At 39.5% G+C, this 25,660-nt stretch overlaps 1 protein-coding gene across 7 annotated transcripts in view; it reads right to left on the bottom strand.

Moving 5' to 3' along the window:
• Positions 1-999: 999 nt before the first annotated feature.
• Positions 1,000-25,660, bottom strand: part of ZCCHC2 (zinc finger CCHC-type containing 2) — a 45,288-nt gene continuing 20,627 nt past the window's right edge. The window contains exons 4-15 of one of the 7 annotated variants that reach the window (XR_009742671.1): positions 25,002-25,073; positions 21,720-21,832; positions 19,812-19,906; positions 16,305-16,388; positions 14,445-14,502; positions 13,142-13,280; positions 11,582-11,646; positions 10,593-10,687; positions 9,952-10,092; positions 7,837-9,345; positions 6,698-6,815; positions 1,000-1,203 (exon numbers count right to left, since the gene is read on the bottom strand). Coding sequence is in view for 6 of the 7 variants with exons in the window: in XM_061449317.1 (XP_061305301.1) it covers positions 6,748-6,815; positions 7,837-9,345; positions 9,952-10,092; positions 10,593-10,687; positions 11,582-11,646; positions 13,142-13,280; positions 14,445-14,502; positions 16,305-16,388; positions 19,812-19,906; positions 21,720-21,832; positions 25,002-25,073 (2,439 nt within the window). In the remaining variant the exon portion in view is untranslated. Of the gene's footprint in view, positions 1,204-5,547; positions 6,816-7,836; positions 9,346-9,951; positions 10,093-10,592; positions 10,688-11,581; positions 11,647-13,141; positions 13,281-14,444; positions 14,503-16,304; positions 16,389-19,811; positions 19,907-21,719; positions 21,833-25,001; positions 25,074-25,660 lie in introns of those variants that run through there. The other 6 variants (XM_061449318.1, XM_061449317.1, XM_061449319.1 and 3 more) reach the window with 6 other exon arrangements.

Below are 25,660 nucleotides of genomic sequence, written 5' to 3'. Positions count from 1 at the left end.
GTGCTGATGAGGCACTGGCATTAGGAACCTGCTGGCAACAGATGGCAATGAAAGCGTTAAGAGTATTCCCTTCTTCAAGAGCAAAATTTAGGAAAGCGCTGTCATAGCAGCCTGGCGAGACAGCTCTGGCTTGGGCAAAGTGACAGCTCTGTCACATCTCAGGGTAGCTGCTCTGCAGTGGCACTGGAAGCCTGGCAGCCTTTGGGCATCATGCTTTAGTTGCAGAATAGCCAAGCACATTTCTTTTCCTGTCTACGTCTATATTAACAACCCATGGTTTGCCTCCTCCACCAAAGAACATGCTAGAAAAGAGAGAACCTTCTTTAGGAAGGAATTAAAATGTGATGTTTCAAAGTGCAATGTGAAGTCCCTGTCCCTATTTAGCTGCCTTTGCAAGGACAGGTACTGGCACAGGCTCATGCTGAAATAGTTACCCCCTTGCACAGGTTGTTTTGTTTTGCATTAGCAAGTTTCCAATACTATTGTTTGAAGGTTTGCATACTCTGGATTAAGGCATTTCAAATGGCTCTCCATCATGTGCATGGTTAAAGGGTTAATCAGGGCAAAAGCAAGATACATTAAAAAAAAAGCAAAGAGATAAAGACAGAAGACAAATCAAATGGAGACAACAGTCTAAAGGACATGTTAGCTACCTGACAACTCTGTGTAACTGCAAAAATTATGCACACCGTAAGACTTTAAATGTATTCTTATGGCCCGTTCCAAATCCACATAACCTTGTGCAGGTTGCTGGAAGCACCCATGTTCTCTGTTATGCATTGGATATGGTCAGCTGCACTCTGGTGAAACACAGAATTCAGCCGGTTTTGTACCAAATAGATGCAGTTGCTTTGTGAGGTTCTTTGCTATGAAATGGGTGTGAGCTGCGGTACGAAATCGAGCGATGGGTGAAAATTGTCTCACCTCAAGCACACCCCAGTGCCTGCTGGCATTTTTTTAGTGTTGCTGTTCCTTTCCCCCTCCCTCCTCACACGTTACTGATCTTTTCATTGGCAATTTTTATTTCAGGTGTTGAGAGAGGCCAGGATTACACGCTGACAGTGAAATACCTACAAGTCCTGGTCGACATGCACCTCAGAGCCAATCTGGTCTTTAAGGAGAAATTAAAGTCCTATGATGTTTTCATCCAGAAGTCTTGCCACTGCTAAGCTGTCCACTCTTCTGCTGGGGCGTGTGCATATCCTGCAACAAAACATTAAAAACAAAAGAGCATTTTGATAGCAACACAATTACTTTCATATGTTATATTGACTACTCTATCTCAACATGCCATCGGTTTCAAAACTTACTTTCAGTCAGAACAGGAAAATAATCTGAAGCTGTTGGAATTGCCATGGTTTCAACTCTCAAGCTATACATTATGTAAAATAAGACTATGTTAATGTAATATTTTATTATATATAATACTGTTTTTTTTTCTAAGAAGTCCTAACCAGTACTTTGACACCAAACTTCAATGGCAAGTAGGTTTTTTAAGCAACAATCCCTCTCTTTCCTTAGTCGCACCAATGAGCATCAGTAGGAGTTAACTTTTTATCAATCACCAACATCCTCTGTCGCAGGAAAAAAACATACTTTAGAAGTCAGTAAAACATTGGCCATCTTGCATCAGAGAGAAGAGTTCTATAAAGAATGTACTAATGGTTAAGAGAGAGCTATGCTGTCCTTACCAAGTTCAGCACTTTTTTTTTCAGCCTGTGCTTTTGTACATTGTTTTATTGACCCATTCATACAACAGTGACCCTTTGCACTAGTCAGGGAGCATGTGTTGATATTAGAAATAATGGTTTTATTATGTTCCGTCTCTTGGGCAACATGTTCCTGAGCATGAGATAACCCAGATAAATATCTGATCTGTGGACCTTCAGACTAACTAGAGAGAGACAAATAAGACACTTCATTATCGGGAAAGATAGCCAGACTCCCTGAGGAATTATTCCAGTTTGCAGAAAAAGCTGTATGGTCCTCAGAAAGCATTCTTCACTGTAGGAAAACAAGTACCTTGAACCATTTTAATGCTCAGTAGTTCTTAAGACACAGCTTTCACATGTGCCTGCAATCCTCTGGGTCTTCAGTGTTCCTTGTGGACCTGGGCTATTTTAGCTCTAGGTAGTTAATACTTCAGATATGTATTTCTCCAGGTTGTTAATACTTCAGGTATGCATTTAGGGTGCGCTTTTTTTTTTGGTGAGAGACAAGTAGTATGATGTTCGTGTGAGAAAATACATAAAACCCTACAGAAACTAACGTTCCAAAATTGCAAGTCAAAGAAGTCCCCCAGGTAAGCTTACTTAGACGGCCTGAAGATGTTAAAACCAAATTAAACTGAAGCACCTTCCGCAGTGCCTCAGCAGCTCCCGTGAATTCCACTGGTAGAGTTATGCTGCCACCTATTGTGAAGATGAACTCGGGAGACATTTCATTTTGCTAGGCAACATGTGTGCAATAATTAGTTACCACTTGTCTTTCTCTTTTTTGTATTACAAGTACTTTCTTCTGAACTATCTGCCACTGATGGTTGATGGAGACAGGATGCAGGCACCGGTGTATTTTCGGCCGGACCAAATGCAGCTGTTCATGCATTCTGAACTCTGATCTGCTCCAAAGTACAGCTTAATTGGGCTCAGGAACGCAACTGTCTGCCGCTGTTAGCTCAAGGGCTGGATCAAAACTGAAACCCTGTTTCTCTGTCCCAATTAGCAGCTGAGGCATACAACAGCCACAGCTGGAGCAGCAGCACGCTCTCCCTGCAGCAAAGCTTTGAGATGTGCTTTTCCTTCCTCCCTTGTTAGAGGAGCACAAGAATGGTAGGTTAGTAGCTGAGACAGCACTCAAGCCCCAGTATAAACTCGTGGCTGTGCATTTAGGACTTGTGCTTCTTCCTCCCAAGCACAAGTGCAATCCACATACCCTTTAGATATATCATGCCTGATTGTAGCAGCTGTAGCCACCAGCCAATAGAGCAGGAAGCACTATTGTCCAAAGCTGCTTTTTTTGTATGTGCAGAATTTAGGCAACCTTACTTCATCAGAGCAGCTGCAGGAGGCTGGGGTCAACACACCTCTGGAGACAGCCATGAGCAAACCAAACAAATTACAATGGTACTGAGATTTGTCACCTCTTGACAGCTAAGGTAGCTTGGCACTGGTTGAGCTTCACAGTTCTCTGTGTACCTTTCTGCACTTTTCACTTTCCCTCTGCCTTGGCACGACACATAGCCCTCTCTTCCTTCACTTCCCCAGTAGTATCAGCTAAGTCAAAACCTAGGCTTTAGGCCATCACTGCCATCCTCAGGTTGCTTAGCTGGGAACATGAAGCCATCTGTTCACTCCCAGGCAAGCAGTGTGCATCATCGCACTCCCTTATGCTCTCATCTTTCCAAGCCTGTCCATGCTTTCCTCATCGTTCCTTTTTTTCTTCCAGCTTTAGGAACCAAATGGTTTGTATGAACAGGCTTCCACCTGCAGCAGCACAGTACCTGGAAGTCACTCATGAACAGCTCAGGTAGCTGCTCGGGCGCACAAGCCAGTGGGATTTTCTCATTTATCTTTAGGGTGTTCAACAGTTTCCAAGCCACTCGGTGGGAAAGAGAAATCCTTGAACTGCAGCTGTAGCCAGACCCCATGGCCCAGGTGGTAGTGCTGCTGCCAAAGAGGATGGCTAGGTGTGGGCACTGTGAAGTTTCCAGGCAAGGCAGCATCAGTAGGATGAGGTTTTTTATACCACTTGCTGTGCCAGAGGGTATGCACTTTTAGACTTTCGAATTGATAGATCCAACCAGGATCTGTTAAAGTCAGGGTTGCTCGCAGCATGAAGGCAAACAAGAGTATCAGCAGCTTGGATGGCATGGTAAGTAGAGTGCATTTTCAGGGTAATACAGTAGTTCACCAGTTCCTTGGACACACGTGTGCACTCCCTGGTGTCCAGGTAGGGGACGCCGGGCACTTGCAGAAATGAATGCTGTGTAACGATGTCTGCATGACACCAGGGTTCAATACCCCCCATTATTGTGGGAGTTGCCTAAGAGGTTGGGCTCATTGGTAATTCTCAGCCCTCCCATCACCTTTGTTGGTTTCACAGGAAGTGAGAAACTCTGGGAGTCAGCTGGGATAAAGACCCAAGATAAAGCCCTCAGCTCTGTAGATAAGCTGCTGCTAAGCAGCAGGAGTTAGAAGCGCTACCTATACAGTAAAGCAAGGTGACAGAGTAGTTAGTGCCCTTCTCTTTCTCAGCACTGCCTGAGTACAGTCAGGTACTACGTTCGTATCAGACACCTGAGCTGTAACTTGCATGCTTCTAAGGTTCTTCCCTACTCCTGGCAACTCCTGTTGTCCTTGCACCCAGTTTAGCAAACAGAAGAAAGATCTCACTTTCCAGTTACTACATCCTTAGCACACATATTCTTTACACTGCACTCAAAAAAAGTGTGTTTCAACTGGGTTTTAGCCCAAATCCAGGAATCATCATAATATAAAAAAGGCTTAACTGTTCTGAAAGAGGCTAGGTCAAAGTCCTGGGACTGTCACACAAGGTCATCCTCTTTCTCCCAAGAGATCCATCTAACCATCTTAAAGAAGTTTAAATCAAGAGACAGTGTCCTGGCTTCAGACACAGGACTGACCTGGAGCCAAATAATCTCAGCTTCGTCTTAAAAGTGACAGATTCTAAACAAAATGGTAGCTTGGCAAGAGGTTCCACAATCCCATCCCTACACCCAGAGCAGAGCATCACCACTTACTGCATTGTTCTCAGTGACCAAGGACAGTACTTGAACACAGGAAATGTTTTTTTTTTTCCTTTTTTTTATTGCTGTTAATTCAAGGAAAAAGGTTGCATAAAATCCAATCTCTTCTAGAAATATAAGTGACCTTTCCAGTACATTTCAAATATCAAAGTATATGGTAAACATACAAATAAAGAGAAGGTAACATACCTCCTATTTACAGTACAGTATTTTAAATCATAAAATAAGTTCCATAAAGTACAACTGGCAGGTAATTCACAATACAAGTCCATTGGTGGTTTAACACCCTCACTTCAACTCAAACGCAGTTCATTCATTTCAAGTGGTCCAAAAATACCCAGATCAAATAAAAATTTTAATCAAAATAATTTTTCATTTACTACTTAAACTTTTTTTTTTTAGATTTTTTTTAAATTAAAGCTTTCATCTACCTCCCTCCCCATCCCCCCCTCCAAGAAAAAAGTTTCAAAATGTACACTGGTGCTATAAATATAAATGCTACCTATGAAGAAATGTAGTAATCAAGCTTTTTTTTTCTTCAAGTTTTTTGTCTGTTTAGCGATTTATTAGATGACTGAACCAAAGACTGATTTTCTTTCATCCCTCTACCGACAACAGGTCTGATTTTAAGAAAAAACATCTCTGCCATGAACTGTGAGGAATGCCAAACCCTATGGATATACAGTGGTAGTTGTTCATCGGTGTTGAATGCAGCAGTCAAAAAATACACTCATCTTCCAGATAACCTCAGTGCACTTTAGGAAATCAAATATTACCTGGAAGCAATTTAGTACATATATTGGCTTTTAAAAATAAAATAAAAAATACAGCAGCATTAAACTTACTTACTCATGATACTGACATGATTAATACCATCTGAACACTCATTTCAGTCTTTCACATTATACCGTAATTACGCATAGTGGTAAATTGTTATAAAATAGTGACTTTGCTATTTGGTAGACAGGTTCTAATACTAATACCTGACTATTTTGTAGAAAACCATAGCTTTTGTTCAGTTTGAAATAAAACATTTACATTCTAAGTACAATGCAACACTGTAATAGTTTAGGAAAAAAATATTCAATCAAGTAATGTTCATTCTGAGTTGACACGATGTAGAATAGCTTTAAAAAAGGAAAAAAATGCTGTCAACTTTCATTACAAATGCAAACACACTGAGTACAACATTCATACCAGGTTTTGTTTTCACCTTTGATGCTGAACATACAGGCTACAACGGAAGAAAGATCTGTCAATTTACGCGCGTTCATTTTTCTGAATCTGTTCCAGTCCACACAGTTTCAGCCCCTTCCTGCTCTATGCGTTTTCATGTATTTGGGACTCTCAAGAGCTGTGTATATGTATTATTAACAGATACAGTACACGTACAGTATTGTGTGTTCCTTTGGACTCTCCTGACAGGGCGCTTGAACATCTCCCCTCAATTCATGAGCATTAATTTAGAGTACGGGCAGGGTCTGTATGAACTGCTAAACACTCATGCAAGTCCAGCAAATTCACGTGGACAAACAGGGGAAGAAAACAAAACAGCAGCATAAGGAGAAGAGGGAGGGAGGGAAGAAGATTGTGGTGGGGAACACGACCAAGCTTCTTCTTTCACCATATGGCTGCTCTACCAGTGATCTCAGAGGTCAGAGGACTTTTTTTTTCTAAAAAATGCAGTAAACATTGCACATGTCTCAAGTCTTCAGTGCAAAAGCATGGTTCGAATGCTCTTTCTGATTGTTTGGCTGTGTGTTTGAATTACATGCATTACGCAAGCCTTTTGTAGAACCAGGAGGAGACCAGGGACTCAGCTTTTTTCTTTTGTATGGAACAGAGGTGCAAAAGCAATGAAAAACTCCAAAAGAATATAAAACCGGGAATGTCCCAAAACACAAGACCGACCCCCCCCGCTCCCACACACACCTTCCCCCGATTTCCCAAGCTTCAGTTTAAGTAGGCAATGTTTACTTGTTTCAGTCTGCAGAATCCAAGGTATCATTGGAAGGGGGAGGGGGAGGTGCGTATCTCAGTCTGTAAGTGCCTAAAACGGGAAAGAGAACTACTAAGTCACTGCTCACAATTAAAACGGATTACAAAACCACTACAAGGTATCAAAATGGACATGCTCTTCAAAAGGCACTACCATCCTCCAGTCCTTTTAAAGAAGGTCCTAAGATTTTATACTACATCCTTGCACTTGCTTGTTAAAACTCTTAAGTTTAAAAAAAAAAATACATGGACTGCTGATACATGGCTTCACCTTTATCGGAAAAACACAAAGGAAGGGCAACCCCCATCAAGGTTCATCTTTCCTGTTCCAGTCTGACCGAACAAGGAAAGACAGAAAGAGCACAGGCCAAGAATCAAAACCGTTTATGCTCTATGCGAACACCGCCTCTTCCCCATTCTTGTGGATGGAGAAATGGCATACACAACTGAAGCCAATCCTTCCATGTTTAGTTCCAATTGGTTTCTGCTTGTTTGCTGCAACTTGTCCAAAAAGTTAAAGCATGTTTCATTTCTGTATTGCGTGATGGGGCACAGGAGGACAGCTGATTGTGCAAAGGTAAGCTTTAGAAAAGTTAAATTACCAAATGGCCAGTCTGTGGGGTGTTTTTATCAATTCCCACAAGCTTTAAGAACTCAAGTTCGTGCCACAGACAGTAATTAGTATCTTTCACTTTTTGCCAATGAATTCTCTTAAAAACCCCACTGATCAGGAACAGAAAAAACTGAAATAACATGCAAGTGTCAACACAATGCCAAAAACGTACCAGTGAAAAAAGAACAATTTAGGACTGATACAGTTTGACTTCCCAGCTCTGAATCACACCCATTTTCAACTCCACGCTGAGAGCCCCGTTCCCTTGCACTGTTCTACAGAATTTTCAGGCAGAGATAAGATACTTGCAGTTCTAGAGCAGGTCACTAGTGCACAACCATCTACACAAAACATACACACACACGCACACCTTTCTGCAAGACCAGAAACAGCACATTCAGAAAGGTAAAGAGAAACTGCTAAACTCAAAAGCAAGTCCGTTGGGAGTTATCATGATTACCTTGTTGACTGGCCTCCATGGATGACTGCTTACAGTCCTGCGCATAGTGTCCACTTACACCACAATTGTAACATGAAACGTTCCCATTCTTCTTGGGTCCCGACCCATTTGTGTTGGCAACTACATTAGGTGCTGGATATACAGGATAGAACCTCCCAAATCCTGCCATCTGCTGCATACCATAGTTGGCTTGGCTCCCCATCACTGGGTCATGCATAAGCCCATTTGCATATGGAGACTGAGGCAGGAAGAAAGGAAGTTGTGTTCCATTGCTTTGATGTGCTTGATTGAGGTAGCTGCCATTGCAAAGTGATGGCAGAGTGAAGAAAGATGGAACTCTGTAGACTTGTCCATGAAGTGGGTTATGATAAAAATAGCTATTAATCTGAAGGCTTCCATTGGTCCCACAGCTACACCTACGTCCACAAGAACCGCAAGGACCAGATCCCAACTGCTGTGGAGGTAACATTGTCCCGTTAGTGTTATTATTTCCAACAGCGTTTATGTAGGACGTGCTGTCGCTCTGTGCAGTGCTGTGTGTTAGAGCAGGGCTCGGGCTAGGGGCAGGGCCTGGCGTATGTGTAGGTATTGCAGGAGGAACAGTGGACTGGACCTGACCAACACCTAAACCAGCAGACTGAGGTGGTGAGGAAGTTGCTACAGTGTTTAGCACGTTTGTATTCTGGTTGGGCAACACACTGGTAGCATGAGGACTGCCTGGCAAAGCGTATGAAGCTGGTGGAGGTGGTGGTGCTGCTGTGGAGAGACCAGCGGCTGGAAGAACTACCTTTAGATTGGTAGGCTGAGGGATTGCTCCTGGGTTTCCCTCAATGTGAGGCACCATTTGATTCAGTCCTACCACCTGGGCTGCAGGTTTTGTGATGGGATCTGTAGTAGGAACTGGGGATCCTGGGAAACTACCTGGATTGTGGACTGGGATAAAGGCAGTATTTGGTGATCCAATACTCAAGTTTCCTGTCGGCTGCTGTGGTCCATTAACTGTGCAACTTTCTGATGATCCCTGTGGAGAGGGCATTTTCAATCTGTGTATTGCCAAATGCAAAGCAGGGCTACCAGGCTGGACAGAATGTGGAAGGAAAGTGGATGGGACTGGCAAAGGGGAAGCCATCAGCTCAAGGCGTTTCTCAGGTTCACCAGAGGTTACTGGGCCCATTCCACCAGGAGGTGAATTTGCAGACTCCCTCACTGGCGAGACAGCAACAGGTGTGGTAACAAGCATTCCCATCGTTTTACCATCCGCTGATATGGGTGGTGGGACAACTGCTTCAGGCTTTTGGGCAGCGCTGTGCATCACACAGTGTAAGGCAGGCATGAAGGAAATATGCTGAAACTTTGCATTCAAAGGATCTTCTGAAAGGCTTCCATTTTCATTATTCACTGAAGAGATCTGAGCAGATGATTTGTTCATATTTGATGAACTGACAGCACTGTAGCCTGTAAACCTGGTTGTATTTTGATTCCCAGAGTCCTCAGAATTGCTGTCTGTATCTGTGGAGACACAAGCATTTGTCAGTCAGAAGAATGAATCTGAAGCAACGTAGTCATGCCCTGGAATCATTTATCCACCTAAAACTTCCTAAGTTTTGTGACACAAATGATAGTTACATCCTCCTGAATAGTAACAACTTTGAGGTTCATTTTCATTCACCCAAATCAAGCTAAGTTAACCTCCACCACTTGCCTATATCCAACTGCCCAACTAGCTACTGTGCTTTTGACTTGTGTGTATCTGCAAACGTGAAGAGCAGGACACAGACTGAATTAGGAATTTGCATCTACCTGGAAAGACATTAACACAGCTTACCCGAATGTGGCAGAAGTGGCAAATTAAACTGTCAATACAAAAAGAAGGACCTCTCGGACATGCCAAACAGAACTTGATATAAACCCAATCTTTTTCATGCTAAAGTTTTTCCCATTACTGTAATGCTGAAATATCTCAAGACAGCTATGCCTCTGCTGAGTCATGAAACCCACAAAGCAAAATGGCTAGTGTGGCTAATTCAGAAATAAAAGCAGCTAATCAAACTGAGAAACTAATTAAAATTAATACAAGAGATTGGTCTAGGAAAAAAGACGTTCAAGCACACTCGCCATAAATACAACCTCTGTCTTTTTCTTCTTCACTATCAAAGCTTTCCCTCCCATCATGTCGTGGACTTGAAGGAGAACTGTAACTTTCAGATGATGTCTCTCCACATGTATCATGACCGGATCCAGCATCCAAATTCAGATCTAAAAATAAAAATTGGAATTTTTATTTTTAATCTCAGTATATGGAAGTGAGGTTATTTTGGTCTGCTCGCATCTCATGCTAGTTCAGATTTTTTTTGCTCCTACTTAATTGTATCTGTCTCCTATATTCCTAGCATTCCAGGCCTAGTCACTAATGACAAGATGCTGGTGGTCCACACACTAGAGGTGCTAAATTTCCGATAGAGGTAGCCTAACAGTAACTTTCTGCAACTACTACTCCACATAAAGCAACCTGATGGAGATTTTACTGGTATTTTTCCATTTATGCATGAAGACACATACTTAAGCAACTGCATACAGAACACTCAGTCTAGCATGTTCTATACAGCAAGTCAAATCCCAGACTAGGCAACCAACATGCTGACTTGTACTGAAACGGATTTCAGATTTGTGGTTTTCCCTTTACAGCAGAACAATGAATAGATCTGCAAAGCCTTAAATTCCGTTTCTTACAAACAGCTTGGGAAAAAACATCTTACCTTTTGCTGTTCCTGTACGGATGTGCTGTGATGCTGCAACTCTAACTCCATTAGTCCTGTTATTCAACCGGCAGTCAGTTTTCTTTGCTTTTTCCCTGTGCAATTAATATTCATGTTTGATTTTGTTGGGGGGTTTTGTTGTTTGTTTGTTTTTCCAAATGCATGGGCACAAATAAGCAAAAATGAATGAACATATAATGCCACTGTAAACAAAGGCAAAGACTCCAGGCCAGAAATGTGTATTTAACAGCTATAACACCAAATGTATATAATAAGCAAATAGGTAAAGGCTGTTAGGGCAGCGTACCAGGAAATAAACTGCAAGCAGTGTTACTGAACACTAAATAAAAAAGAAAACACACAAAAAAGTAATTGTGCAGCTGACACTAAAGTCATCTTTGCAAGCTGATGTGTAATGCAGCCATACACCAGACTAGTTTAAAAGCATCTGGCTACGGAGTAACAAAAGTCAACTTGGAAGTAGGCAGAATATTAGATAAGGGTGGAAATGTTTTCACTTCCTCACAGTACAGGACTGTGTAGCCCATAGGAAGTTCTGAAGCCCTCTGAGGTGCAAATTATCTAATAAAACACTTCAGCAAGTTACACCTACTGCATAATGTTAAAGGTTGCTGTCAATCCCTACTTGATTTTCACTGTTTTCTGGACAGCTTTATACCTTTTAACTTTCAAATAAATATAAAGGGGAAAAAACAATTCGGTATCAGTTAATAATCTATTCCTGTTCCTTCATCTTGTCACTGAATGACAACTGATATTTTGAGAAATGAATGCATACAATTACATTCTGTTTTTCAAACTACTTCTTTTCAGAAGCGAAAATAAGGATTTTTATGTAGACTGGCTTCAAGTATGCCAGCTCTTGTTCCACAATAGCAAAACAAAGCACCTAATTGATTGTAGACTCTCCATTTATCAGAGTGAAAGCATTACACTATTTCTGCATTACTAGTTACATTGAAACCTACTTTTCCAGCTGTGGCTTTCCTTTCTTCTTGCTTACTGTAGACAGACTTCGTTTTTCCACTGTATGCTAGACAGAAAATACAAAGATGCCAGTCAAACAACAGAATTTGTATCATGAAAGCCAATAAAAAACCCCTTAGACTGACAGATCTGTAAGTCCAAAACTAGTGTGCTCACATGTGCTATAACCATATGAACAACTACTTTAGAATAACGCATCTTGTTTATGTTTATGCCATTACCAGCAAAACACTCAGCAAATCACTACTTGCAAATATGCCAAAGATATCAATCACATGGTTGGTTGCATGCTGTTTTTCCTCTTGACGATAAAACCAAACATGTTTCTTCACATACCAAAAAGGCTAATCACAAGGCTTAAGAGCCTACAGAATTTACTGATTTAAGTGGAATTATTTGATGTTGAGGAAACACATGTGGCAAATTATTTCTACACAGTGACAAAGCAGGTACCCAGCCTTAAACTGGAGGCTGCTGCTAAACTTAACTCTAGAATAGAGCCTAGAAGCACATAAGAAATAACATACCATCTGCATAATTCTTTATACTATTACTAGCTGCTAGTAGTATCTCATATTTGGCAAAGGAGTGAAATCTTTGAAAACCCAGAAACAGTCTCTCTCTGAATATGCTGTATTTGGACATCCTTTAAATACAAAGTGGCTTTTCCTCTTCTTTAGCATATAAATTTTTTTCTTGCCTCAAGTTTGCAGTATGTCAAGCTCTGACGCAGTGTACCATTTCATCTTCAGAAGCAAATCCCAATTCATTACCCTGCTTTGTGAAATACGGAAACTGCTTTTGTTTGGCTTGCTATTCCCCACATAATAACCAATAATTCTGCAAATTCTGCTTGTAGAATAGGAGTACTATTAAGCAATTCTAACACTCAAGGTTTCAGATGTAAGCAGTGAACAACCTTCCCCCAATTTCAGTAGGCGATTTTATTTACAATTATTCTTCTCAACTATACTCACACCAAAATCAATCACACCAAAATCAATCACTGAAGAGACACAAATCTCACAAAAATTGTATATGCACCTAGCTATTAACTTTTTTCAACACAGATTAATGCTTAAAATACTTAGATAATGCAGGTAAGAGAAACAATGTTTAACCTGTTGTTGCTACTGTAGCATTAATATGGTTTAGTTATTAATACAGCTTCTAGTTTGTTCTTTGCAGTAACACAGAAATTCCCGAGGTGTTCTGAAATTCTCTCTGGTAATTACGTTACAGTAACAAGATTCTGTGTCTGATTACGAATGAGTACTAGTCTTTTCTGATCACTTACATCCTACTGGAAAATTTTATTTACAAATCCATAAATAAAATATCCAAACTTTGTGAGAGAGGGGTAATAATGATGATTTTTTTCTTAATAAAGCTAAGTCAGTAGCAATTTGAACTTCAACACTTGTTTATACAATTTCAGCAAAGCTCTTCATCCTTTAAAGCTAAATCTCATCATAAGGGAGTAGTGGACAGTCTTCTCAAGTATCTCAGCACATTGCTTTAAATAAAAAACAGCATCGCACCTGGTCAAGTAGGTTTGTACAGTGCTCTGGGTGCTGCTGGATAATACAGCTTTTTCTTCTCCAGTCCATTACCCCATTTTGCTCAGAGTGCTGTATGTTAAGGCTATCCAGTGAAGAACATTTTGCACTGCTAGTGCTGCTGAAAGGAAAAACCAAAAAGTTATGCTGATGTGAACAAACCTGCAGGCTTTTCTTACCAGCTGCGCAGTTTTGCATCATGTTGGGAAACCGCAGTACTTTGTCTTCAGAAAGCCCTAGCAATTCTCAAGACATTGCTTCTAAAATTCTTGTGCTCTAAAATGATACTAACGATCTGAATGTAACTGGAGTTCCTTTTTCATTTGTCTACTAGAATTTGACACAAAAGTCAGAACAACAGAATTTGTAAAAAAAAAACAGTACTTAGGTGAAGAGTTTCCATGGATATTTCTGCAGTCTTTTTGTTTGCCTTTTTCACAACAAACGGGGGGAAATTTTCCAGATAAAAATGTATTCTGAATTCATCTCCTTTGTTCCTTATTGTTAATGACAAAGCTGGAATTACTTCCCCATTTCACAATTCATGAGACATTTAAGAAAAGGAACGCATGGCTACTTACAGATCATATTGCAGCTGTGTTTGTTTGAATTTCAAAATAGTCATCTTGCTTTGTATTTTTACCTTCAGGATTGCTAGTTTGAGTAGTGCTTGGAAACCAGGATTGCTAGCTTTGAGTAGTGCTGGGAAAGGGCAGTTGCATTTGGCATTTACTTTGGACCTTATGATGCCTTCCACTGAAGCTTCTCTTAACAGCAGCTGGTCTGAGAGCACTGGTCAACAAAGACTGCTGGAAAAACAGTCAGGGTTCTGATAGAGTCAGTAGGGCACATGAACCTATAAACCTTTTAGCTATCATACAAAACCACGCCCTACTACTATCTGCATGCAGGGGCTGGGGGGAGGAGTTAACACTTTCAAGTTCTTATCAACATACTTATGCTTATAATTCAAAGTGCCTTTTAATTTAGGGCTGTTGGCAAGCTGCTTCATGAAGGTTACTGCAATATGAAATGATTCTCAGTTCCCAGATGGCAGAAATCTAGCTCACTCCAAAGCACGTGACATGCCGAAGGTCCAATAGCTACTCACCAAATATGTCTGTAAGTAAGCGCTCAAACTACTTAAAAGATGTACAGTAAGACATGAAAAAAAAACAGTTTAAGAAAACGGTGAAAACCCAAGGTCTCAGACACAAGCCCCTGACTACAGAGATACAAGCAAGTTCAGAAACGTAGCACAGTCACATTACATTCTAGTACCTACTTGGCAACAGGACTTTTTCCATTATGTTTCTTGTGAACTGCTGTGTGTTGCATTACATCTGGAAAAAAAATAAACAAAGCATAATTTCAATAGCAATTCTTATTTCCTTTTAAGTCAATCCAACAAATTCATCGCCCATCACTATCAGACACTCAGTAGAAAACATCTCCATTAAATAGGCTAGGCTTAATTTACAGTGCTGAAATTAATGGGTGTTGCATAGAGGACAGATCAGTCTGAACAGACAGTATAATCAAGGCTCTTTACCTTCCATTTCACAGTAGAATGAAACAGAAAAATAGGAACTATCACAACTATTTATGTTTGCTCATCACTATATTTAATCATAAGGACTAAATATGTGACTGAATATCACCCAGAATTAAGGGATGGAGAGAGAAGAAAGGATTCAGTCAGAGAAGTACAGAATTTTGTTGTTTTTTTTTCTGAACTGCTAAAATTCACCTCAGAATGGTGTTGCACATTCTGAATAGCAAATGAAGACAAGCCTTACACGGAAGTATTGCATTCTGAACCTCACAAATTCACTATGCAAGTAAAGCTTTACAAACTACTTTGACATAAAAAGAGATATGCCTCAAACAAGAAACAAGAACTTCAGAGACATGGTCTTCCCTCTTCTTTAAGGCAACCATGAAGTTTTAACAGAAGCAACTTTTCTTGATTCCAACTGTTGACAGCCTTTATCTTCTTAGTAGCTTTCACTTTGCCTGAATTCCTCTCAGTGCTATACATAAGGCCAAATTATGATGGGGGGAATTAAAAAAATCCCAACCAAGACCAAAACCAACAAACTCCCCCCACACCATCACAATTTTTAAACTTCTGGTAGCACGTGACTAAAATGACAAAGTGTTTTCTGAAAAGCATTTGTAGTTTCACCAGATGAATGGATTTGCCTATTTTTTAAGGACAAGTATATAAATCACTATTGGAGGAATTTCCGCATATGCTGTTTATTTACTTGTGTGTTCTGAACTCTGAAGAAGAATACAGCAATGATTTTTTTCGAATATGAAAAAACTGCCTGGACTCCGTATATGGATTACTGATTGCACATGAGATCAGCTCCAAGCTTCTTACTAGTTCTTAATGTGTGACAGGATAAGAGTGGTGTCATTCTGTGAAAGGTACTGTAAATGTTCAGTGGTGTGTGCTCACCTTGCAGTCCCATTTCTCATCCTTTCCACCTACCAGAAGAGCTCATACTTGTTCACTACTAAAAAAAAATGCAAAACTTGGCATTCCTTTCAGAATGAAATTACTGACTTGCCACTGTGCTGCTGCTTCTGCATGTGAACTGGTTTTAAGGTATGTGGAATACACCAGCTTTCAAACTGTAATCAACACACTCACTCCAGTCCCAAACAGATCTTATTAACAGTCCAGAGTATAAAAGCAGCATAGGTTAAGAATAAGAAAACTTGAGCATCCTATGTAAAATGAAAAGCTAGACAAATCTGGCGCATTTAATGCAAAACAGTCTGCTACTCTTGAAATGTTGCACTCAACTTTGAACCCCACTAACTGAAGAATAGGTAAAGCCATGAAAACCTACAATCTTGGCTCAAGTAAATTGTATAGTGTATCTTCCTGGTTGCTCAACACAGCTGTGAGCTTCTGCTTCTGAGCTGCCTATAAACACTCCCACTCCTTGAATTACACAGCAGCCTCCTGAGAAAACTGCTGAAAGTGTACAAAAATTCTTCATTTACATAAGCAGATTTCATTCAAATCTCTCGGCTTTGTACCAATGAAGAAATGAGTCAACTCTATGATTTCCAGAACTGAGTGTGGTCAAATTTCTCAGAGAAGAACCACCTTCAGGTACACAACTACCTTCCTCCTGACTTGAAGCTTCTGAACTGTCCTCCTTGAAGTGCTCTGGTGCCTTAACCGTCTTCAAAGAGGGTTGTAAGTTACCTGCAGAGAATAAAGTTCATGTAGTAACTTTACAGATCTTGAGCAACTACACAATTCCTCAATGCCTGCACTAAACTGGAAGCTAGGGAAATTGGAAGACTGAATTTACTGGTTTGCATGTGGCAATAATTTGAACATCATCTCCTTCAAAGCAGGCAATCTCCAGGAGTAAAGGCTCCATGGAGACACTTTTATTTTTATTAAAGAGTGTGTAAAACAATTTTAAAGCTGCGATGCAGTTCCAAAAGTTTGGGATTGTGATTACAGTATTAGAAATATTTCTATATCCTGCACTTATTTCTTTCTTTTTTCGTTACAGTGGGAAATGGGAGGAGACCAATTCTAGTTACTAGAAGTCTGCAAGAAGTTGCACTCCTTCATTATCAAATCATTCACTTGCAAAAAGTGACTTAATTTGGGCTAAAGCCTTCTAGTGCCCTTAACACAGCATTCATGCACAATTTTTGCATTTTTATGACAGACAGGATGGAAAAAGAAGGGGCAATAATATTAATAGTTTTGTTGCAAAAATGCCACTGCCATATCCTGGAAAAGGATTTAGTATAATAATTAATCTAACTCTAGAGTCTACTCTTTCCCTCTGAAGAAGTTCCAAGTTAGTGCAGGTAAAAGCATCTGAAAGCTGTTGCTTAGGAACTTGAAATACTATTAGGAAGATCCTTCTGAATACTGTCTGCACTGAAGATACCAAGACCCCAGAAATCATGCTCTAATGAAGCCTGCAGAATCAAACAGGTACTCCAACCTGAAAGTGTCTAAAATAACTGATGTTGTGAACCAGGAGGGAGCTAATTGATTTCCTCCTTAATGGAACCATGGTGGCATGATTACGCTTACTGAAAATACTATTCAGTGTGAGATCCCAATTATTATTTAAGGTATAAATACCCTTCACTAAACATAGAATGTGATTCCACATATCCTTTAGAAACAGTGAATATTTTTGTATTTCTGTGAAGAGGTATTTTTATCCCCAACTAAATAGCGAATGAAGGCCAATTTAAGCCACAAATGCTTTGCTGCCTATTAGTTCTGCACATCTGATTTGAGAACTATGATGAGATTTTTCTTAAAGATACGGATCCTCCTCTTCCCCCACTCCCAGCATAGTCACCACAGCCAAAATATGCCACCACAGGCTTTCAATTGCAAGTATTAGCAGGAATCCTGAAATTCCAAACTGGAAACCAAGAAAAACACAGAGGCCACCAATAAAACACACCTCATGAGCAACTTAACTGTGATTTTGGCAATGAGCTGGATGAGTACTTGTATCTAAGTACAGATTCTGGTAGTCTGGAATGCATGACAGACAGGGTGAGGCACTTAATTGTTTAGCAGAAAGGAGGAAAGACTCCAGTGGAAGATGACTTAGGAAAAGTGACTGTGAGCTACCCCAGTGAAGCCACCTAGTCCCCCTTCTCAAAAGAAAAACTATGCTTAAGTTTATCACACTGTTTGTCTTCAGTTGTTTTAATATCTAACTCAATGTCAGGGCCCTGAACCACACCAATGAGCTTGGCAGACTCTTGCCCTGCCAACAGCTTCACCTGCAAGATCCAATCTGATATAGTGCAGTTTTGCAATTCTGGATGAGACTGCTGGGGAAAGAACTGGCAAGAAGCCCCATCTGGGGACTCCATCCTTTTGCTTGGGATCCACAAGTCCTTGCCTGAAGTGCACTGCAGCCATGCCTGTGCCTGGACATGTACCCTGTTGATCCCATTCTTAACCCTGACCTATTGACTTGTACTTCTGCTTTGACCTCAGATCTGCCTCAGTGCTCTGGACTTGTCTGGTAATCACTAGACTCTTGGCCTGTCCCTGGTCCTAGTCTCCCACATAGCAAGTTAAGCCCAGTGTTTTCTGTTTTATTCATCAGAGAGAACAGATCATCTTCTTTACACAAGGACTTTTCGGTATTTGAAGACTTCAGTCATCTTCCACTGGAGTCTTTCCTCCTGTCTGCTAAACAATTAAGTTCCTCACCCTGTCATGTATTTGACATCTGAGAAGTTCCCATGAACTTTCACAGACCAAATTACTTATTATTATAAAAGTTAGCTCTTATTTATGATCACATTATAATCTGTAAGACTTCCCTCAGAACTGACATTTGACCATTCTACCCTTCTGATCTACCTACCCTGCAGGTATTTCTGCCCTGCATTAACCCAGTCAAGTCTATTGTGATGGAACCTGGCACTGGCTCTTTCTCAGACCATTTCAAATTATAATCACATAGAACAATGTATTTACAAGTCTTCCACACCGAGACATAGTCTACGGACTAAAATATGCATACCCTCTGCAGTGTGCCTATCATTAACGTGAGTCTGGACTTTGGAAACTTGCTCATCCCCATGCAGCCTTTTAAGTACAACAAAGTTGTGAGAATTTTCATAGCAGTAAATTCCAGCCAGTTTCACAACCATACTAGACATCATTAGCTTAACATTTTCAAGAAACCACCATGTAAGAATGTCCTAAGTGTTACTGAACAAAAAAAAAAAAGGGCACAAAATGAACTCCAGCTTCTACCCTAATCACAATGCCTCTATCTCAACATGGAAAGAATGCATTTGTCACAATCACACACATCATTTCAAATTAAAGTCAGTCCTCATTCCATGATTTTCTTCCAAGCTCATATGAGTGGTCTGTTTGAAAACTCGCAATTTATTCAAATCCTTACTAATATCTTCTGTAACTTCTGAGGCAGTGGCCCCACAGTCAGTGCCTTAACTGTTATGGTATAGAGCATGCACTGAAAGAAGGAAAGATTCAAAAGAAACAAAGACCACATCCTAAGGCATCCATACAAAGAAGCTAAGCTTAGGTCACACAAACAATCTGTAATATGCAAGTAGGTAAGTGGTCCACCAAAGAAATCTCTGCAATGCAAATGCTCTGAATTCTGCATTCTGAATTCTGATTCAGTATGTTCTGAAATTAGGGCCATCCCATTATTTATGTAGCATGTACCTAAAACAAATCTTAGTTTAATATCAAGACAAATGCTTCATCTATGAGAGAAACCAAATAAAAACCAGATGTGATAGTTTGGGTCAGATGAAGCTTTTTGTTCCAAAGTTTAAGATTTTTTTTAAAAGGAAAAAGTCCCAAACTGTTGCACAGATTCAATTCATAATAACCTATTTTAATAGCATGATGGTACAGAGGAGAAGAAAGAAATTAAAAAAACAGAAGCTGATGCTAGATGGCATGTTCCCACTGTCAAAAATATCTGCTGAAGTGAGTATTCATTGGCAGAGAGTTCAAATACCACCAGCAGAATACAATGTAACATGAACACATAATTAATAATACTGTAATTAGGCACAACAGGAAGAATAGCTTTTTACAGACATTTTGTTAAACAGTATTGGGGATATTTCTTACTGTGAGTGTGCAAAGATTCTGATGAAATTGATTGGAAGAAGTTGTATACTCTCTGATTCTGCAGAAAAGCTTGCGATGTATTTGAAAATAGCTGCCTGAAATTTAAGGTAAGAGTTTGTTAAACTGCAAGTAATATACCATAAGAATACAAAAAAATTTACTACAGTACCATTTGAGAGCCAAGTAGGCAGTTTGTAAGAAGTCACAGAATCATAGAAAAGTCAGGGTTGGAAAGGACCTTAAGATCAAGTTCCAACTCCCCTGCCATGGGCAGGGTCACCTCACACTAAACCATATCATCCAAGGCTTCGTCCAACCAAACACTTTGAATTGCATGTTTAGCATAAATGATGGTAAATGCTACTTTTGAGCTTTGTTGTTCAGTGCTAGTGCACGGTGGAAGTACAGCCAGCAGAAGAGATTGGTACGACTGATTTAATTTAAAAGGCCGTGTGCTTTTGAGCCATTTTAATTCGATTGTTTTAGCTACCAGTAACACTTCAAAGAAGAGTATGGACTGAGTCAAAAAGCACTGGACCTTATATTTGAACTTTTTTTAAAATTGGTAACACATTATATTTCCCAAAACCATTAAACTCTTCCTTAAATACACTTATTTGGTTAAATACAAAGATGAATTTACCTATAATGTCAGTATTTGAGTTTCATAATTATCTCCAAGAGCAAAGGGTGGGATTCTCAATATTGCTCTCCAATGGCCTGAGTCTGTTCCCAGACTCAGTGCTCCCAGGTCATGACAAACTCTTATTAGCTTCAGATAAGAAAACAGGCCAAGAATGAATCGCTTTTACATGCCACACCAAGTCTTCAGTTATTGCTTTCCAGGAAGCACTACCCAGTTTTGGGTATTCACACAGAATTTCAGTATAGCCAGAAAAATAACTTGCAAACTGTAATTCTAGTTCCATATTATAACATGGTTTGATATGTTCAAAGGTTACCCTCAAACTAAATCTCCTGGGTTTGTAATTACTGCGCAGTAAGGCTTTACAGCCTTTCTGTATTTCAACACATCCTTTTCAGTAACCCTCTATTAAACAAGTTTGTCCATTTAAGAACACAATGTTTATTAGCCAAAACTGTTTGCACAGATTTAGTTTTTGGCTTGACAATGAAGCCAATAAAGACAGACAAATATCATTACTGATCAAAACAAAAGAAAACTGAGAAGTGGAAGGTTGAGGCACACAGTGGTTCCATATCTTTTTTAGCTAAGCTATTAAGACAAAGCCCAAAGGTCTGATATGCTTGGACTCGCAGTAAATTCTGAGCAGGAGCTTGAAAAGCAGTGCCTGTTACTTCAACAAGTACCCTAACTCAAGGGATGCTGCCTAATCTGATGAATAATTTGTTTTGAGTAAGGTTCAACAGCCCTGGCAGAAAAAAACATACACAGACATTTGCAGTGAGAAAAAAACAGGGAGGCACACCCCAAATTCAGATTACTGTTCTGAGTTGCAGGGTTTGACCTACAAGTCCCTCATGCAGCAAGTACTCTCATCACTAAATAGTAGGTTATGAGGTACAGGCTATTTTCTTACAAATGTGTGAGCTACATTTTATTTTATATACACATTTCACTGTTACTATTTATTCTTTTCAAATCCTGTTCTCTCACTCTATCCTGTCATAAAATTAGAACACACAAGCTCTGAGTTTTCGTAACTATATGATTACTTCTAAAGAAGTAATCCATTAAGCTTTAGTAAGAGTCTCAATTTAAAGGCAAAAACAAGAAAGAGTCAGGAGTATATATTTCATCACTGCCTTCCCATTTTCTTCACAAACTGTATTTAGGCAGCAGAATTGCCACTGTCCCTAAAAGTCGAGCTTGACTTCGATCACTTTTCAGGTGATACATTTCAGGTTATTTACTAAAATACTTACCTGATTATGGGCTCAAGATCAGCATGCCTTCGTTCTTCCCTCTTCTGAAACCCCTGATTTAGTGCTCTTAAAATAGTCTTGTCAAATGCTTCAGAAGATGGTTCCTTTGGGAGCTGAGAAAAAGGTTATTGTGAAAAATGAGTAGCTGGCATTTTAAATCTGTATTTGACCACCATCAGTTTTTATACCTTTTGGCATCAACAAGAAACTCTGTTGTTCCAGTTTGAGTAAGGTAATTTACAGACCAAAGGTATAACAAATCATCATAATTTAGTTTTGCTAAAGAAACACTTTGCTGTAAATCCTCACATCAAACTCAGCTGCTAAGATGGCTTAAAGTTCTATTTGAAAGAGCTACATTCAGAAATATACCAAAAATATTTCCTTTTCCAGAGTAATTTACTGCCTATTTTGATGTATTTCTTTGACTCTTTCACACACAGAAAGTCTGAAAATAACATTAAAAATTACCACAGAGGACCAAATACACTGTACTCACTATCATTACTTAGCTAGATTAAATTATTTTAAAGAAACAGGAGTAGAAAGGAAACTTTTCCAGTTTTATAACACACTAGACTTCAGTGGGCAACACGGAAATTAATCAATAGCAAGTCCTTCTCCAACTGCTATGAATACTGAAGCTTCTTACAAAAATTGTGTTTCCAATGCACTATTACAAAGTAAGATCTTCCAGTGTTCTAGTTCAGAAGGCAAACTTCTTGCTACTAAAAAGCTTGTCTATTTCAAATGAAAAATATTCCCTACAAAAAAAAATTTCGTATTTACAACTTCCAAAATAATGCCCTTAAGTGCATTAAAGCTGATCAAATACATTAGCACATATATATGTAAGTCTCTAAATTTGGGGGCAATTAAAAGTAAACTGTCATAGCAAAAATGCTTCTTCCTAAAGTTAAAAGCTATTGCTAGTCTGGTTAACATCCGCCATCAGTTATGATCAACAGCACGAAGGGATTTACACTGGAGCAGCATGTTCCTCTTGCATATCTGGAATACACTCAACCCAGAGTGCCAGCTGGATATTACATCCTGCAAGTGGTACAACAGCAAAGCACGAAGTAATTCTTTCACTGAATGAAGTGCTACTAATAGAGACACACTATGTCTAATGTAGATAATTGCTTGGTAACATACATAAAAGGAACTTCTGGAATGCAGACAGACAGGTGCTGTTAGTGTTAGATCAGCACAGTGCTATAGCACCTGAAGTATATTAGATATAAAACCAGAGAGAAGCGCTGAAAGCAGCTATTCTTAACTGGCTCCTTTGGTTTTAATAAGCTTTAATTGAGGAACTTTGACTGAAGAATTAGTCAGTATTAACCAAAAGGTACCAAAAAGCTCCTGCAGAAGTATGGGAATAAGCAAGTTTCCTGTCCTGGTGTTCTGTATTTAAACTCATCTCCACAAACAGTCACAACTTTTATGCTTTAAAACTTTAATTAAAAATAATTCAACTCCTTCTGTAGTTAAAGATTTAGTTATACAAACCCAAGATTAGGTGCTTAACTTCAGGTAATGAAATAGCCTTGTTACTGAGAAGCTTATTAGTCCCTTCATGTGTGGGTAGCTGCTTTCATGCAAAGAACTTTTTATATTTATCACCTAAAAGAAGGTGTTCTTTAGATATAAAGCATCCAAGTTATCCCATTTATTACCTTCGTTTTTCTCCCTGATGCTTCTATACTGAAGCAATTTTTACACTTACATCACTCCTATCAGCTGCAACCTTGGAATTTCCTATCAAGTATTTTGATCATTCTTTTCTGTCCCTAGAAAATTGTGCATAGTAATTTATTTAACAGTAAATAAATTTATTTAACAATTCTCTCTCTCTTCTCTACTTATGGCTATCAAGCCAACACAAATCAAATAAATTTTCCAGCTGTGCACATTCTCCACAGGACACTTCGGCAAGCTCACTGTAGCCTGTGGCCATCCTCCTCTTGTCCTGCCATCTTCTCTGCTGGAGTAGTCAAGCCAGCACATGGAACACTTCACATCTGAAGAACTGACACTGGTCAAACTGGACAGCTCTGCAATATTTTGTATCCTGTCTGTTTTCCTGGCTCCCATTCGTCCCAGCAGCAAGGAGGTACTAGAGAGTCCATTTCAGAAACTGGTGTTCCTCTTTACTTTATACAGAGGCACGCAGTTCCACACTCCTCTCAGAGCTGCATGGGATCCTGTATGACAGTCCTGCTTTTAAAGTTCTCTTCAGGAGCAGATGCAGGTATTCTATGTTGTGGGACACCCCATCTGCAACCTGACATACCATCCATAATTCAAATCCTTATGATTCAAGCTCTGGAATCTCTTCAAACTAGATATTTCAAGTAGATTAAAGTAGTAGTGAATGCTCACTGCTTCACTTCTACAACACTGGAAAATATAATGCTGATAACTGAAAAAGTGAACAAGACAATGACCTTTGTACAGTAAATGGCTTCCCACTTGCAATTAACACTGCAGTTAAGAACACCAGATGCTATCAAAACATGCCCAAGCCAGATCTTTCATTAGTGCTCTGTGCAGTGAGGATTTTAAATACAGAATTTCCCAGAATAGGTGGAACTGAAAATATTAGACACTGGCAATGAAACACACAGTTTGAGGTCATCACACTAACGAGGCCTACATGTGGCCTATGCACATAAATACATTCCTGTTTGAGATGAGGGGAGAAAAACTTGAACTTTTACCTTTTTTTTTTTTCCCAACACACATACAGGCACAAGTAGGTGCTATGTTTGCCTCAAATTTAACTCCTTGTGACAGTGAATATATCTGCCTTTGTTCTACTGAAGAATACAACAGTAAAATTAAGAACTATTATGCTTATGGCTCTGCCTCATTAATTCGAAACAACTAAATGGTACTCTTTGAGGTCATTCTAACAGGGACACCAATAAGTAAACAAGCAGTGCTTGTACTCGTAACATTAACTCTGCAGGGAATATAAAAAAGTCATCTGGTAGTTTTATGGTAGTTCAATTAAAACTATATGAGCAATTTCAGATGAGACAAACTATCTCTTCCTGGGAAACTCCCGGAATACTCTGCTGAGTTTCTTCATCTGTCAAGCTGCTCCACCACACAATATACGGGATTTAAATGGTTAACACAATTGTGAAGTACAAAAATCTGGTAACATGCCTTTGTTTCTGTAATTACATCCTAAATATCACAGCTCTCTTAGACTACTTCTCAAGTTGTAAACCTGATGTGTAAACACTACTTTTATATTTCAATACATACTTTTAGCAGGAATTCCTGAAGCTCCTGATGTGTTTTTGTTACACATGTTACCGACAGATCAGACCAGGTTACCTAGTAAGCAAGGAAAAGACAATGAAGGAAATTTCTTTTTCCAAATATCATACCAGCTAGATCTTAACATTTCCATAAATCTGATGAGCTCAGTATAAGAGTTAACACCTGCAGGTAAGTAGATACCAAGCAAAACAGGGATAATGATGTGCTTTTTCAAAGACATAGACTAATTTTGAGGGTACATTTTAAAGACCATCTTCATGTTATTTGTGGCTAAAGGGAATATGAACAAATTCAGAAGAATGCAACGAAGTCCCTGAAGATTACTGACTTTGTGAGTCAGAACGAAGCCAGGCAGAAGGCTCTGTAATTACGGGACTTGTATCATCAGACATCATTAACGGCAAAAACCAGGCACGAGAGAAAAGCACTTGTAGGTCAGATATACTGGATTGTGCCCTTGCTGCCATTATCAGGAGTAAAAAGAAAAAAAAGAGGAAAAAAAAAGCTCAGTTTCTCTTGCCTGTAAAATAATTTTATCTGCTTCAGGGTTGAATCTTACATGGTCATACAGAAGCTGTTGTAAGGCACAATTAAGTATTGTCAGGATGATGGAGCTAGGTTTTTTTCAGTGATGTCCAGTG

The sequence above is a fragment of the Pezoporus flaviventris genome, unplaced genomic scaffold (genome assembly GCF_033815535.1).
Source record: "Pezoporus flaviventris isolate CSIRO_AGI_PZ_B2104156 unplaced genomic scaffold, CSIRO_AGI_Pfla_v1 ptg000007l, whole genome shotgun sequence".
NCBI classification, from domain to species: domain Eukaryota; kingdom Metazoa; phylum Chordata; class Aves; order Psittaciformes; family Psittacidae; genus Pezoporus; species Pezoporus flaviventris.
Note: the sequence above shows the minus strand (reverse complement) of the source record. Positions and strands in the feature narration are given on the sequence as shown.